The sequence below is a fragment of the Protopterus annectens genome, chromosome 3.part1 (assembly GCF_019279795.1).
Source record: "Protopterus annectens isolate FY-2018-M chromosome 3.part1, PAN1.0, whole genome shotgun sequence".
Classification (NCBI taxonomy): domain Eukaryota; kingdom Metazoa; phylum Chordata; order Ceratodontiformes; family Protopteridae; genus Protopterus; species Protopterus annectens.
The window spans coordinates 1862089123-1862105709 of NC_056732.1; the positions used below are offsets into that span (position 1 = coordinate 1862089123).

The window sequence follows — 16587 nt, forward strand, 5'->3', positions numbered from 1 at the left end:
TATTATTGTATTGGTTAAGTAGGATATTCAACTTATCCAGAAGGCAGGGAATTAACAAATTTATCCAGCCAAGCAGTGCTTTTCTCCTTCTCTGTCTTGAAAAGTTTGCAATTCTGTGATCAGCGGTGACTAGACAAACTGCACTGTGTGGGGCTTTAACACTTATTTATTTATGTTTCATCATGCAGTTTGCAGACTGACAAAGAGTCCCTTTTCTTTCTGGATCTACTGTACAACGTTGTTGTACCCAGTCAGACTGAATGTAATTAGGTAGGGCGCCTGAAAAGTGACTGTTTATGCATGACAATAACAAAGCTCAGGGTTATTCCTTTCTTTGCATTGTTAAATCTGAACTCAGAAGAAGGCTAGTACCGTCTTTTTGTTGTGAGTGTTTGCAGTTTGAGGTGTTCAGGATCAAACACAGGACCATGTGTTACACTCTTTATAAATAACACACAGAAGCAGAAAGAAGGAAAGTGGAAATGTGCAGAACCTGCACTGCATTGCTTTGTTCACAGTTTTGTATAGTAAAAGTTAAAAGTGGATGTGCCAGCCTTTCTCATTAAATATTTATGCAAACTCCTCCTTTATGTTATTTTCTCACAGCATTAGCTCATTAATATTAATCAGCTTGAAAGCTTTGTGTAGGGATACATTTCTCAGACACACAGGAAGTATTTGCTTGAAAAAGTTGAGACAACTTTAGCTGTTGAACACGGAATTACTTCAGATTTTTTTTTCTTTTTTGTGATTATCAGTCATCTGATAAACCTTACAGTCAGCAGTTTCTTGATTTCATGAACAGTGTGATTCATCATGAAGCTGGAGGTAAGATCTGAGACAATTAGAAAATCTTTCTGTAGCAGCTAACCTTTGTTGTTCAGATATGAGGCAGCAGGCCGTGTGTTTGTGAATGGTGTAGTTTGTGCTGCTGGGTTGGGATAAAGCTATAATAAAGATTTGCATTCTACAGGGAGCAGCAGAAGAAATGTTTATGTTCAGGGAGATTAATGTTCCATTTTTTTTTTTTTTTTTGTAGAAAAATAGCACAAGATCACAAATCTTAACTTACTGATAAAATGTTCATGCATGCTTGCATTTTGTGCAACAGCACTCATTGATGGCAACCTGTGTTTCTTTTCATATTTCCTAATTGTAATGCTGTCAGTTTGCTTTCTTGAGTGATCCCTACCAAGACTCTGTTTTAATTGTGCGTTAGTAGATGTATCAGAAAATTATAGCAGTTTGTGTTGGTGGGGAGAAGCGACATAGTACACTGAGAGGTTCAGTGGAAACAGACGTGTAATGCATTTAAAGCTTCAGTGGAAACTAATTTTCTCTGAATGATTGCTTTAAAGCAGGAATGCAGAAAGGTGCACACACACACACACACACACACACAAAATGAAGTTTGCTGTTTCCCTTATAGTAATAGATGTTTTTGCTTCAGTAATATTTTGTATGAAACATTTTTAGTTACCTAGCTTGTTTATAAATATATATATTTTTGCTGCAACAAAATGTATCCGATTAAATAAATCATGACATTCACCACATTATAAGGCATTCTGACTGTATCATGTCAAGCACAAGTTTTGGCACCTATGGAGTGCAGACCAGAGTTTTGGTTAATGGCACCTACACACACACACACACACACACACACACACACACACACAGAGACACACACACACACACGTGATCATTATATTAAGAGTTGTAACAGAAGTAATACAAGTCCATCAGGTGAAACTTTGTAGTCAGCTTCAAGGTGTTGGAGTAACCTTAAATTACTTTAACTGTGATGCTTCAGAGATCTGCCTCCTGGTTATATAGAGATGTTGTTGATGTACTTAGCAGCTGATGAAGATAGATTTTGCTAGACTGTATGATACTGTCATGTTATATAAAAATTAACAAAAAAAGTTTAAAGAAAAATAAAACGTTAAGGTTATCGAAGCAGAAATTTAACTCATCAGAAAAGAATCCTCTTCCCATTTTGTATATTTGTTTCAGGAGGACTCTGGCAGGTGTAAATGTGTAAACAGTTATTTGGATATTGTTAAGCTGTAGTATTTGTCAGAGAGTCCATATAAAACATATGCTTGTTCTTTCATTCATTTTCTAATTACTTGCTTGCAGAATAAATAATCCTGAATGGGGCATAAGCACCCCCATAGGATGGACACACTCAACTTACTTTCACACAGCATTTATACCACTGAACAATATAGAGAAACTCTGTTTCACCTGTGGAATGTTTTGGGGTTGTGGGAGGAAACTGGGTTGTAGACACAGGGCATTTACAGACTCCTCATAGAAAGCTTGCCAGCAGAGAACTATATTGAAGACCCAAGATCCCATGAGAAAATGGTACTGACCTCTGCATAATTGTTAAAAAAAAAAAAAAAAACAGTTTAAACCTTTTATTGCTGCTAAACTCGGAAGACCAGAACCTTCTTGTGCTCCTGAATGATGCAGTCAAAGATGATGAGGAAACGCAGGACAGTGAAACTGGTGATGTGAAATGCTGAACCCACCAAAGGCTGGAGCATTGTGAGACTTGTTATTCTGGCAGCTTTCATGGCTATGTGTGTGTGGGGGGTGGGAAGCTGCGCTAACAAAGATGGATGAATGTAGAACACTGCGGTTCTAGATGGTGCAATAAATGTGGACAAAACTCCTTGACTGGATGGTTTACACACTGTAGTATTTGGGGAATTTGATGTAAGTACTGATATATTCAGTATCAGACATTTTAATATCTCTCCCTGTATACACCATTCGTTAACAGGTAGAGATACACTCACTTATATACCTTTTTAGGTATGTCAGGCCATTTGGTAACAGTAAGAAGAGGAGAGAGTAAAATACAAAATAGTAAGAAAAGTAGTTTACATTTACATTCAGGGACATTGCATTGTCATATTAATGGAGGTTGGTGTATGTGTGCATGCATGCATATGTATGTGGTTTACCTTCATTTTGTTGTGAATGGTATGTGCGATTATACATTTGCGCGACTCAAAGTGAATTATGAAACACTTCCAAGGACAAATGTGGAAAATTATTTTTGAGAGAAAACCATTTTCGACATTTGTCCATGTGTTTGAATGGCACAGTACATTTGCTTATTAGCCATTCGGACACATTGTTTTCCAGTTTACAGTTTTTTGCTGCCATACTTTCAACCTTACAGATGTACAAACAGCGAACAATCAAATAAAGGTAAACTATGCATGTGTGTGTATCACTCCCTACAGTAACCTTAATACCCTGCGCTCAGCTACTAAAATGCTAGTACTAACACACATAGCCAACAACAAGGCAGGGGACTCTCTATTTTCTAACACCGTTGGTAAAACCTGGAACTCTCTTCCCAACGACCTAACCTCTCTACCATCACTTACACAATTCAAAATCAGGCTTAAATCCTACCTTAAAACACATTGGCTATGCACCTGTCTTAACCCAGACTAACAACTCTTGTCTTCTCACAAAATTTCTAAATCTTAATGTCTGCATAATCTACCTGCATACTGGAATCCAGTAGCTGAACCTGTCTTTCAACTAATTTGGACTATCTCTGTGTGTAACTATATATATATATAAGTCTGCATATATAGCTATATATATACTTCTGTTCCTTAAACTGTGAATTTATTTACTGTTTTTATTTGATTACTGTCATACACTGTTTTGTACTATCGAGGAGCTTTTCTCCCCGGGCCTCTGCTGAAAATGGATATGTGTCCAGCTGGACTAGCCCGGTTAACAAATGTAAAATAAAATAAAATAAAATAAAATATAAAATAAATATATATATATATATATATATATATATATATGTGTGTTTTTTATATATATAAAATGTGTGTGTTGTGTGCGTGTGTTATATATGTGCGTGTGTTATATGTGTGTGTGCGTGTGTTGTGTGTGTGTGTGTTATATATGTGTGTATGTGTGTGTTTTATGTGTGTGTGTTATATATGTGTGTATGTGTGTGTTATATGTGTGTGTGTTATATATGTATGTGTGTGTTATATGTGTGTGTGTTATATATGTATGTGTGTGTTATATGTGTGTGTGTGTGTGTGTGTGTATGTTATATGTGTGTATGTTATGTGTGTGTGTGTGTGTGTATAAATATATATATTTATTTATATATATATATATATATATATATATATATATATATATATATATATATGTGTGTGTGTGTATGTCATATATGTATATATATATATATATATATATATATATATATATATATATAGATTCACTATGTAATTTAGATTCACTATGTAATTTCGAAATACTGAAGTCCCGAATTTCAGTATTTTGAAATTACATAGCCGAAGACACCAAACACTAAAACCCTAAACTGCGAAATTCAAAATCCCGATGCTACACTACAGATACAGCACACATAAACACATCACTACCCAAACTCACATTTTACCATTCACACACCACAACACCAGGAGCACTAATTCAAAATCTCCGTACTTCGGAATTTTGAATTTCACGCTTCTGCTTTACCGGTATTTCAGGGCTTCGGTATTTTAATTTCGAAATACTGAAATTCATGATTTCAGTATTTCGAAATTAAAAAGGGAACCCATATACACATACATACAGATAAATATATATATATATATATATATATATATATATATAATACATGTGTGTGTATGTCATATATAATAAATATATATATATATATATATCTATATATATATATATATATATATATATATATATATATATATATATATATATATAAAACCAGTGATGAGTAGAAGGGCAGTATAACCTTTTTATTTCTAGATGTGAACCCTTTAGTAATTAGATGGGCCACATAGAACGATTTCCTAACTACTTTGGCAATATGATTATCAAAGGAGAGATTACTATCTACCTGGGTCCCCAGATCTCTTATTATCTCTTCTGTATTAAGGGGGCTGCCATCTATGTGGTAATTTGTGGGTGTTTTGTTTTTCCCAAACAGGATGACTATGCATTTTTTGGCATTTAGCTTGAGGCCATGACTTTAACACCAGGTGTCTGTCTCAGTAAGGCCCTTTTGGAGAATGTCCGTGTCATCCAGAGAGTCAACTATGGCTCCCAGTTTGCAGTCAGTGGCAAACTTGGTTAGACATAGTCCTGCTGTGTTTGGCTGTACTTCTGAGAAGTATATGCCGAAAAGTAGGGGTCCCAGGACCGAGCCTTGCGGGGCACCACTTGTGACTGGTTTAGAGTCGGACCTGGAGCCCGCTATTCTTACCATGTGAGTTCTGTCTGTAAACCAGTTGGCAACCCATCTCATGACGTAGGGGTTTATGTTCAGGCTGGCGAGTTTTTCCTGCAATACCTGAGTGGGGAATGGTGTCAAAAGTCTTGGCGAGGTCAAGGTAGGCTGTGTGAACCACCTTTCCCTCATCTATGGCCTTAGTGACTGTCTCGAAGAAGTCAACCAGGTTTAGTAGGCATGATCTGCCCTTAATAAAGCCGAACTGGGTCGGGTCAAGTGTTTGGAGGTTCCCAATGTCTTTGTTAATGAGTTCCATGATGATGCGTTCCATAGCCTTGCAGACCAAGCTAGTCAGGTTTATGGGACGATAGTTACCAGTGTCATTTGTGGCCCCTTTGTGGAGAGGAATAACCGTTGCTGTGCACCATTCTATGGGCACGTAGCCTGTGGAGAGGCTGAGGTTGAACAGCATGTTTAGGTGGGGGGGTTAGTTTGTTCTGTAGTTCATGCAAGATGCAGCCTAGGACACCATCTGGCCCCATTGACGCTGTGTTTTTGGCTTTTGAAAGGGCTGTTTTCACCTGCGCATCTGTGATTTCTGGGAGACTACACTTTTCCAGTATTGTTGTGGGCCCTTTTGGTGGTGAGAGGGGGGTGAAGTTTGTACTGAATCTATCTGCCAGGATGTTGGCAATATCAGTAGGTTCAGTATATTTTGTGCTATTTTGCACTAGTTCAGTGCATAACTGCGAGTTGCCACTTCGATTCTTAACATGGCTAAAGAAGGCTTTGTGGTTATCTTTTGAATCCTTGGCTATTTTTCCTTTCGAAGTTAGCCTTGGATAATTTTATGAGGGACCTTAGTTTCTTACTGATACTGATCAGGGATTTCTTTCCTTCTTGGAATTTACTTTTTTTCTGAACTAGTTTCCTCCTTCTATTGTATAGCCTGTTTATGGCAGGGGTCCTTCTCTTAGAGGAGTGAGTCTTGGTTTTGCTAGGGATGGCATGATCCATGCATCCTTGTAGGTGCTCATAGACTGCATTTGTAAAGGTTTCTGCATTATCCTTTAGCGTGGGGGCTGTGAAACTTACCACCTCTGTCTTACATAAGGTGAAGTTTGCTTTAGGAAAGTTTTTTACTGTGGTTTCCTTAGTTGGGGCTGGTGGTGAGGTGTGGACATCCAGAGTGGTTAGTTTATGGTCTGATCTAACCAGTGACGGGTTGACCTCTGGTGTGGAACACCTGTCGCCCATGTTGTTGATGACCAGGTCCAATATGTTTTCACTTCTGGTAGGGGAGTTTACCAGCTGATCCAGGGAGTTTGAGTTGATGAATTCCAGGAAGCGCTGGGCCTGGGAGTTTGTTCTCTAGTAGTTTACCCAGGTAGGGTAGGACCTTTATGTTTTCCAGTGTCTCCAGAAAGATGGAGTGGTGGTCCTGGGTCATGGCGGGTGATCTGTAGCAGGCCACAATTTACATTGCAGATTTGCCCGATGTTAGTTGCACATGGATGATCTCAGAGGTATCTTGCTGCGCCACTAACCTGGAGATGTAGGTATCTTTGATGAATATGGATACACCCCCTTCTTTTGTGTTTCTGTCCGTGTTCTGTGGCCGAAACGTGTGATATGTGTTTTAGCCTGGTAGTGCTGGGATGCTCTCTGGAGACTTGAACCAGGTCTCAGTTACTGCACAGATGTCGATGTTCTCCATACTGAGGATTGCTTCAAGTGCGTGCATTTTGAGATTTAAACTCCTGGCATTGAGTAGCATAACCCTCAGTTTTTTGTTAATTGCTCTGTTTGTGGAGGTGGGTTTGACTTTTGAGCCTTGCCTAAAAAGGCTCTATGGGGGCAGCAAGAGCCTTGGCCAGTATTTGAAAGCCTAGGGGTGATAGGTGCAAGCCATCTCTTGCAACGCGGCTTGTCAAGCTTGTCATCCCAGGTTGACAGACATTGGATCCCCTTTGAATAATACCAGAAGCTTAGCCAGTTGTTGAAATTGATCATTTTTTCTTTATACTGAGGTATCATTCTTGGTGAGGGCAGGATGCTCCTCAGGGTCAGGGTCATACCAGCCTGGGCTACATGATCAGAGAGCTCTTCCATGTCTCTTTTCATGTAGTCCAGGGAGGTACGTCTCAGGTCATTCACACCAACATGAACAATGACAGAGTCATATTTGTGCTTGTTCTGGAGTGACCTGAGTGCTTGTGTTATGTGGCGGATTCTGGCTCCCGACAGGTAACTAACAGTAACCTTCTCCTTGTCCATCCTAGTGAGTGGGACGTCAGTGTGCCTGACTATAGAGTCACCTATTACTAGTGTGTTAGGTATGTTATTTCGCGTTAAGGGCTGTGATTGTGTGGCACACTGATTTTTTTGTTTTATGTGTTGTCTGGTTTGTGACGGGAGGTGCAGGTTGTTTGGGTATCTGATCTGGAGGTCTCTGATGCTTTTGCAGGTTTTTATTTAGAGCCTCCGAGTATGATTTTGTGTATTTATGTGTATTCTTTGCCAGTGCTGTTTTAGTAGCTCTGTGTGTGGCTGGAGGTATGGTGCAAGTGTTAACCTTCTCCTCTTTACGGTCTGTTCCAGTCTTGGGTGAGGACAGCTTAGCTTCCAGTTTGACTGTATAATTGCATCTCTTGCATATGTTAGTGTTTTGTGGTTGGAGGAGAGGGTTGTCTGTGTACATGAGGCAGTTGTAACATTGCCTCAGGATACCCAGATTCACCAGCTGGACTGGATAGTACACCTGACATTGCCCTTTGGTCATGCCTGAATAGTAGGGTGAGCTGCTTAGTCGGTGAGGTGTGAATAAAGAGCCTTACCCTGTTGGGCAATCAAGTGTCAGGGTATATTAGTGCTTGCTATTATATCTGAGCAAGTGCTGGGCTGCAGGATGCTTTTTAAGTGCTTAGATTGAATGTTAGACTAGTTTCAAGGGAAAAACTGAAGAGGATACTTAGTGGAGCCAGGAATAATTTCACTGTAGCCAACCAACACTACCCGGGGAGCAAAACCACGCAAATGCGGTTTTTATAGTAGAGAAATGAAAAAGATAGAAATTAGCCTAAAATGGCAAATAAATACTAACTTCTGGGCTGGAACCACTCCTCCAGGGACAGATAGGCTGCTCAAAGCTCCCCTCTCTCACAGGTCAACAGAGAAACTTCCTTCTATCCAAGTAAGGTATGGGCAACTCAGAAACTAGTATCACAGCCCTGAATTTAGCACTAGCCTGAAAACTGGGCTATACTAGCTTAGAAAGGTGGGAAGGAAGGAATTTTTATTTTGTGTTTTTTTTAAAGATAAGGCAAAAACAGTACAAAATACACTTAAAACAGCTTTAAACGACTACAAACTATCAGAAAAGGCTATCCCACTTTAGTGTGTAGCCTACAACAGTTAAACAAATTATTTAAACAAAAATGACTTTTTAAGTGCAGGCAGTCAAATAAGTACAACATGTGAAAAAACAAGCTTTTAATTCACAATAAATGCTGGAAAATCTGCGTTTAGGCGGAAAACAGTTAAGTACAGCAAGAAAGTACAGAAAACTGATACTTAATCACTCCACAAAGTCTCCATTCTAAGCTAGAAGGCTTGTATCAGTTTAAGGCTTTCTAGTGCTACCCAGTAGGTTAGTTACAGGAAAGACAGTAAGCAAGCGCAGATGTGGTCCTTTAAACCAGAAAGTTGAAAGAGACAGACAAACTGTCGAAATGGTCAATAAACTACAATTTCTGGACCAAGAACCACTCCTCTCGAGGTAGACAGACTACCCCTACCTTTACCACTCCACTGACAAGCTAGAAAGCTAGAGCTCCAGCACAGAAAGGGCTCAGAAGCTTGCAAACAGTCCTGGATACAGCAACTCTGTATCTGGACAAGGCTAGTTACAGGAAAGGTGGGAAACGAGCACAAGTGCGGCTTTCAACCCAGAAAGTTGAAAGAGATGGAAAAAAACTGTTCAAACAGCCAATAGCTACAATTTCTGGGCCAGGAACCACTCCTCTTGTGGTAGATAGACTACCTGATGCTTAACACTCCCACTGATAAGCTAGAAGGTGTCCCTCCATCACTGAAAGGCTTGGGGAGCTCAGAAGCTTACAAAGAATCCTAGATACAGCAAATCTGTACCTGGACTAGACTAGTAACAGGAAAGGCTGAAACAAGTGCAAACACAGGCTTTTAAATCAGAAGGTTGAAAGAGATGGAAAAGCTTCCCAAACGGCCAATAAACTATAATTTCTGGGCCAGAAACCACTCCACCTGTGGTAGATAGGTTACCTAGTGCTTACCACTCCCACTGATAAGCTAGAAGGCTTCTCTCCAACACAGAAGGGCTTGGGGGGCTCAGAAGCTTACCAGCAGTCCTGGATACAACAAGCTTAGAATTTTTTTTTTTTTTTTTTTTTTTTACAGAAAAGCAGCTAAAACAGCATTAAATACAATTCAAATTGCAGTGCAGGCCAGCACACCCAAGTGTGTAGCAACACTATGGCAAAAACAGTCCAAATAAATGCAATTAAATTAACAAATGACTAAAAAACAAGTGCAGAAGGCAGTAAATTAGAAGGTACTAACAAGCATTAATAAGTGCAGAGTAAGAGCGACTGAACAGATAACAGCACGCAGAACAGCAACTAAGGCAGTTATAGTAAGAGCAGCTGAATAAAATATATATATATAATTTATTTTATTTTATTTTTTTTGAGGGAGGGAACAGAGCAGGATTAAGAGGCTACAAGGGTTGTCCTTCCCAAATGCTTCTTTTAGGAGTGCCTGAAATCAGAATATGATCTCACTGCACTCAGTTGAGTGAGCAAATGAGATGGGCCCAGAAGGGGTATCCAAATACAAACTTACAAGAGGGGCGGGCAGTTTCAAAGCCACCAACATTAACACCAAAACAAGAACAGAGAGGGTGGGGGAGAACTAACTGCAGAGAGAGACAGCCACAATTTCAGTTGAGTGAATATTCAGTGTGAAACACAAATAAATACATTAAATACAGTACTATATGAAAAAGAGCAGATAAAAGTGTACTTAAATTCACTTGTACGTCCAGTTTATTTCAGGTAGATCTTAGCTGGCCAAAGCTCAGAATATTAAGCAGAGATAACTCAAAATGTACCACTTATATAAGGCAGGACAGAATATCAGTGATGACGTGAAACTACCCCCACTGCTATCAATGGCTACACAGAAATTCTACCAAGTATTCTGTAGAGAGACAGCCGCAACTTCAGCTGAGTTAATATTCAGTGAGAAACACAAATAAATTAAATACAGTACTATATGAAAAAGCAGATAAAAGTGTACTTAAATTCACTTGTATGTCCAGTTAATTTCAGGTAGATCTTAGCTGGCCAAAGCTCAGAATATTAAGCCATATTAATATATATATATATATATATATATATATATATATATATATATATATATATATATATATATATATATATATATATATGTGTGTGTGTGTGTGAGTCTGTCTATATATATATATATATATATATATATATATATATATATATATATATATACATAAACACATATATATGTGATAAACATATATATATATGTGTGTGTGTATGTGTGTGCATATATATATATATATATATATATATATATATATATATATATTTATATGACACACACACACGCACACACACACACATACATATATATATATATATATATCTATGGGTTCACTTCTAAATCCCTACTCTCAAAATATCAAAATTCAAAATACTGAAACCAAAATCCCTAAAAGTCAAAATACTGAAACTCAGAATATCGAAAAAAACACAGTACAGCAACACTACCTGTATTGCAGCAGAACCACATACAAAACATATTACACTTCAAGTATATTTGGTGTAGTGAAGTGCAGTCTTGGAGTTGATATATTTAAGTAGCAGGGGGTGTGAGGGCGTGCAGGTGTGGGGGGGGGGTACAGGGAGGCATACCCCCCTGCAATATGGTTTGTGTTTTATTTGTTTCAGTATGTACTTGTGGTGTAATATGGTAAGTGTTTGTATCCTGTGTGTTTTTCAGTATTTTGAGTTTCAGTATTTTGAGTTTTAGAGATTTTGAGATTTAGGGATTTTGGTTTAAGTATTTTGAATTTCTAGATTTTGAGAGTAGGGATTTAGACGTGAACCCATATATATATGTATATATAATATATATATATATATATATATATATATATATATATATATATATATATATATATATATATATATATATGTGTGTACATGTCATACATATATGTATGTGTCCTCTCTCTCTCTCTCTCATTCTGTGTGTGTGTGTGTGTGTGTGTGTCTGTGTGTGTGTCATATATATATATATATATATATATATATATATATATATATATATATATATATATATATATATATATATATATATATGTTTGTGTGTATGTCATATATGTGGGATCTGGACACATGCTCAACTAGCATATGTCCGAATCACAAAACATCGAACACACATACACGAAAGCGCTTTCTTGTATTTGTGCCTGTTTCGTAGATCGGACTACAGTGCGGGTAAGGGAAAGTTCCCTTTTCCCCACTGTAATGCGATCTCGGAATGAGAATAATAAAGTAGGGGGTGTGGGGGTGCAGGGGGGCTAAGCCCCCCTGCAGAAATGTAGATTTTTTTTTTTAACTACACATACATGGAAGTGCTTTCGTGTATGCTTGTTCGATGTTTTGTGATACAGACAAGAGAGACTTTTCCAGATTTATGTTTTTTCTCTGTTTTTTTGCTCCGACTGCCTTTTCCCGCCTAAAAAGTGAATTTCTAACTGATCTGTGCTTTAAAAAGTTTAAATTGCATTTTCCTTCTGCTTTTTACAGTTTTTGCACTTGTTTTATATCAATTTAAGTCGTTTTTGTATTGTATAACTGTTGTAGGCTACACACTAAAGTGCGCTAGCCTGTTTATAGCATTTACAGTGTTTTCTGTGTGTTTTTCTGCTGTTTCCTGAAAAAAACAAAAAAATTAACAAAAAAAATTCTCTTTTCCCGCCTTTGTTGAACTAGATTAGTCCAAATTTCAGGTTTTGCTGAATTCCGGACTGTGGTATAGTTTCCTGTGTTGCCCATATTCTTACTTGGATAGGAGGAAGCTTGTCTGTTCACCAGTGAGAGTGGGGAGCTTTGAGCAGCCTATCTGTCCCTGGAGGAGTGGTCTCAGCCCTGAAAGTAGTAGCTTATTTGCCGCTCTGGGTCAGTTCCTATCTCTTTCAGTTTCCCTGCTTTAGAACCCGCATTTGTGCGGTTTTGCACGATTTTGCGCATAGCGCAGCATCAGGCAGCGCCGCTTAAACTGGTTTAAGCTATTCTTGGCTCCACAAAGTCTGCTCTTCACGTTTTGCCTTAGAACTGTTCTAAATCTCAAAGTAAGCACTCTGTTTTCGTTCTAAAGCCCTGCAGTTGCTCGTATAAGTAATCTTATAAGTAAGCACTAATAAACTAAAGCACTGCACCCTCTTATACTCTCTTTAAGTACTTGGCTCCCTATTGGTCCTTTTTGATCAGTCAAAAAGTAGTTCCTTATACTATTCTGGCATGTCCAAAAGTCAGTTTCAGGTTTACTCTCCAGTCCAGCTGGTGAATCTGGGAATCTTGAGGCAATGTTACAACTGCCTTATGTACACAGACCACCCTCTCCTCCTCCCAACAAGCTCAAATATATGTGAGATATGCAACTATATAGCCTAACTGGAGGCTGAGCTCTCTCAACCCAATACTGGTGCAGTCAGTCAGGAGGAGAAAGTAACCACACACACCACAAATCCAGTCTCACATAGACCTATCGCAGTAGAAAACCAAACGCATAAACACACAAAAACATACTCGGAGGCTCTAAATAAAAAATTTGCCCAAGCAGCAGAGACCTCCAAAGCAGACATCCAAGCAACCGCTACCTCACAACAATACCCACGTATCACATAGTTCACAAAGTCAGTGTGCCACACAGTCACAGCCCTTAAGGCTAAACAATACACCTAATACACTTGTAATAGGTGACTCTATTGTCAGACACACTGACGTCCCACTCACCAGGCTGAACAAGGAGAAGGTCACTGTAAGATGCCTGTCAGGTGCCAGGATCCGCCACATAACACAAGCACTCAGGTCACTCCAAAGCAAGTACAAATATGACTCCGTCATTGTCAATGCTGGTGTGAATGACCTGAGACATACCTCCCTGGACTACATGAAAAGAGACAGAGTGGAGCTCTCTGATCATGTAGCCCAGGCCGGTATGATCCTGACCTTGAGTAGCATCTTACCTTCACCAAGAATGATGCCACATTATAAAGACAAAATGATCAATTTTAATAATTGGCTAAAGTACTGGTGTCATTCAAAAGGGATCCAGTGTCTGTCAGCCTGGGATGACATGCTCGACAAGCCACGTTGCTTCGCTAGGGACGGCTTGCACCTGTCACCCCTGGGCTTTCGAATACTGGCTAAGGCTCTTGCCACCCCCATAGTGCCTTTTTTAGGCAAGGCTCAAATGACAAACCCACCTCCATAGACAACACAAAGAAAAAGCAACTAAGGGTAATGCTGCTCAACGTTAGAAGTCTAAACCTCAAGATGCTCGCACTCGAGGCTCTCCTCAGTATGGAGAATATCGATGTCTGTGTAGTAACAGAAACCTGGTTCAAGGCTCCCGAGAGCACCCCAGCACTACCAGGTTATACCTCATACCATGCTTTTCAGCCCCAAAACTCGGACCGAACCACAAAAGGAGGGGGAGTATCCATATTCATCAAAGATACCCACACCTCCAGTTTAGTGGCACTGCATGAAGCATCGGAGACCAGCCATGTGCAACTAACAGTGGGCAAAACTGCCTTTCAGTTTGTAGCCTGCTACATACCACCTTCCCAAACTCAGGAACCCCACTCGGCTTTCCTGAGAGCACTGGAGAATACGAAGGTCTCTCCAAACACCATTATATTGGGTGACTTCAACTACCCAAACATAGACTGGGAGCACTACTCAAGCCCCAACACCCTCGCCCAACAGTTCATAGAATTTATAAACTCAAATGCTATGGAACAACTGGTCACCACTCCCACAAGAGGGGAAAACATATTGGACCTGATCATCAGCAACATGGAGACTCTATGTTCCATACCAGAGGTATACCCCTCATTGGTAAGATCTGACCATAAATTAATCTCACTGGACATCCATATCCCATCCCCACCCCCAGCCAAGGAAACCACGGTGAAGAACTTCTCAAAAGCAAACTTCACACTTCTCAAAACTGAGGTGGAATCCTTCAATGTCCCTGGGCCAGTGGAAAATACGGCCCAAACCGCAGAATCCTTTACAAACGCTTTCTGTGGACACCTACAAGAATGCATGGATTGTGCTATACCAAATAAAACCAAGACTCATTCCTCCAAAGGCAGGAGACCTGTCTGGTGGACCCCAGCCATAAATAAGCTATACAACAGAAGGAGGAAGCTACTACATGATAGAGCAAAATCCCAAAAAGGGAAGGCATCTCTGATCAGTACTAGCAAGAAACTATGATCCCTCATAAAATCATCTAAGGCCAGCTTCGAAAGAAAAATTGCACAAGATGCTAAAGATAATCACAAGGCCTTCTTTAGTTATGTTAGGGACTTGGGTGGCAACTCCCAGAGATGCTCTGAGTTAGTTCAAAATGACAAAAAATACACTGAACCCACAGACATTGTCAACATCCTGGCAGACAGGTTCAGTGTAAACTCCCCAAAGGAGCAAATGTCTATCCTAACAGAGTGTAGACTCCCTGACATCACAGATGCACAGGTGAAAGCTGCCCTCTCCAAAGCAAAAAACACAGCATCAATGGGACCGGACGGTGTCCCGGGCTGCATCTTACATGAACTCCAAGAAGAACTGAACCCTCACATAAAGTCACTGTTCAGTCTCAGCCTTACTACAGGATATGTACCCAAGGAATGGTGTACAGCAACAGTGGTCCCACTCCACAAAGGTGGTGCCACAACGGACCCCAGAAACTATCGACATATAAGCCTGACTAGCCTGGTCTGCAAAGCTATGGAGCGTATCATCATGAAACTCATAAACAAAGACATTGGGAACCTCCAAACACTGGATCCTATCCAATTCGGCTTTAAGGGCAGATCTTGCCTCTTGAACCTGGTCGACTTCTTTGAAACAGTCACCAAGGCCATAGATGAAGGGAAGGTAGTCCACACAGCCTACCTGGACCTCGCAAAAGCCTTCGACACAATACCCCACTCGGGCATCATAAATAAGCTCACCAGCTTAAATATCAACCCCTATGTCACAAGATGGGTTGCAAACTGGCTCAGGATAGAACCCACATGGTCAGAATTGCAGGTGCCATGTCAGACTCTAAACCAGTTACAAGTGGCGTCCCACAAGGCTCAGTCCTGGGACCTCTCTTGTTCAGTATATATTTCTCTGAGGTACAGGCTAACATGGGAGGACAATGGCTGACCAAGTTCACAGATGACTGCAAACTCGGTGCCATAATCGACTCGCTGACTGAAGCATCCTCCAAAAGGGTCTCACAGAGACGGATAACTGGTGCCAGAGCCATGGCCTAAAGCTAAATGCCAAAAAGTGCATAGTCATCCCCTTTGAGAAAAACAAAGTGCCCACAAATTACCACATAGGTGGTAATCCATTAAGTACGGAAGAAGTAATTAAGGATTTGGGGACCCAAGTAGATAGCAATCTCTCCTTTGACAATCACGTTGCCAAAGTGGTTAGAAAGACCTTCTATATAGCCCACCTTATCACGAAAGGGTTCACATCTAGATCAAGAGAGGTCATTGTGCCCTTCTACTCATCAGGCCCATAACTTGAATACAATGCCCCGTTTGGGATGTACCATACCTGACACCTGCAGCAACTGGAAAGACCCCAAAAGTACCTCACCAAGAGGATCAAGGGACTCAGATTCCCTACGCAGTTAGGCTAAAGAAACTCCAGCCTACTCAGAGGCGATCTGTGCCTGATATATAAAGCCATGTCCAACCCAGAATTAATGGACATGCTCCACCTCAGGAAATCCAAATCTCTTAGAGCTACACACTCCAGGGACTTAAACCTCAGCACAGAAATAAATAGGACATGCTGGAGGGACAGATTCATATCCCAGAGGCTCCCCTCACTCTGGAACAAAATCCCAATCCATGTTAGGCAGAGTCCCTCAATGACCCTCTTCAAGAGAAATCTTGATGAGTGGATGGGAGATCGTAGGTTTACCCCTGGGATCTCTTCTGTGTCCCTACTAGACAG

The 16587-nt window shown here is 40.1% G+C and overlaps 1 protein-coding gene across 1 annotated transcript in view; it reads left to right on the forward strand.

Annotated features, from left to right (window-relative positions):
• Nucleotides 1–690: 690 nt before the first annotated feature.
• Nucleotides 691–16587, forward strand: part of LOC122798776 (zinc finger protein 610-like) — a 334745-nt gene continuing 318848 nt past the window's right edge. Inside the window, exon 1 of the mRNA XM_044067888.1 lies at nt 691–828. Within this exon, the coding sequence (XP_043923823.1) occupies nt 817–828 (12 nt within the window). The 5' untranslated portion in view covers nt 691–816. The remainder of the gene's footprint in view (nt 829–16587) is intronic.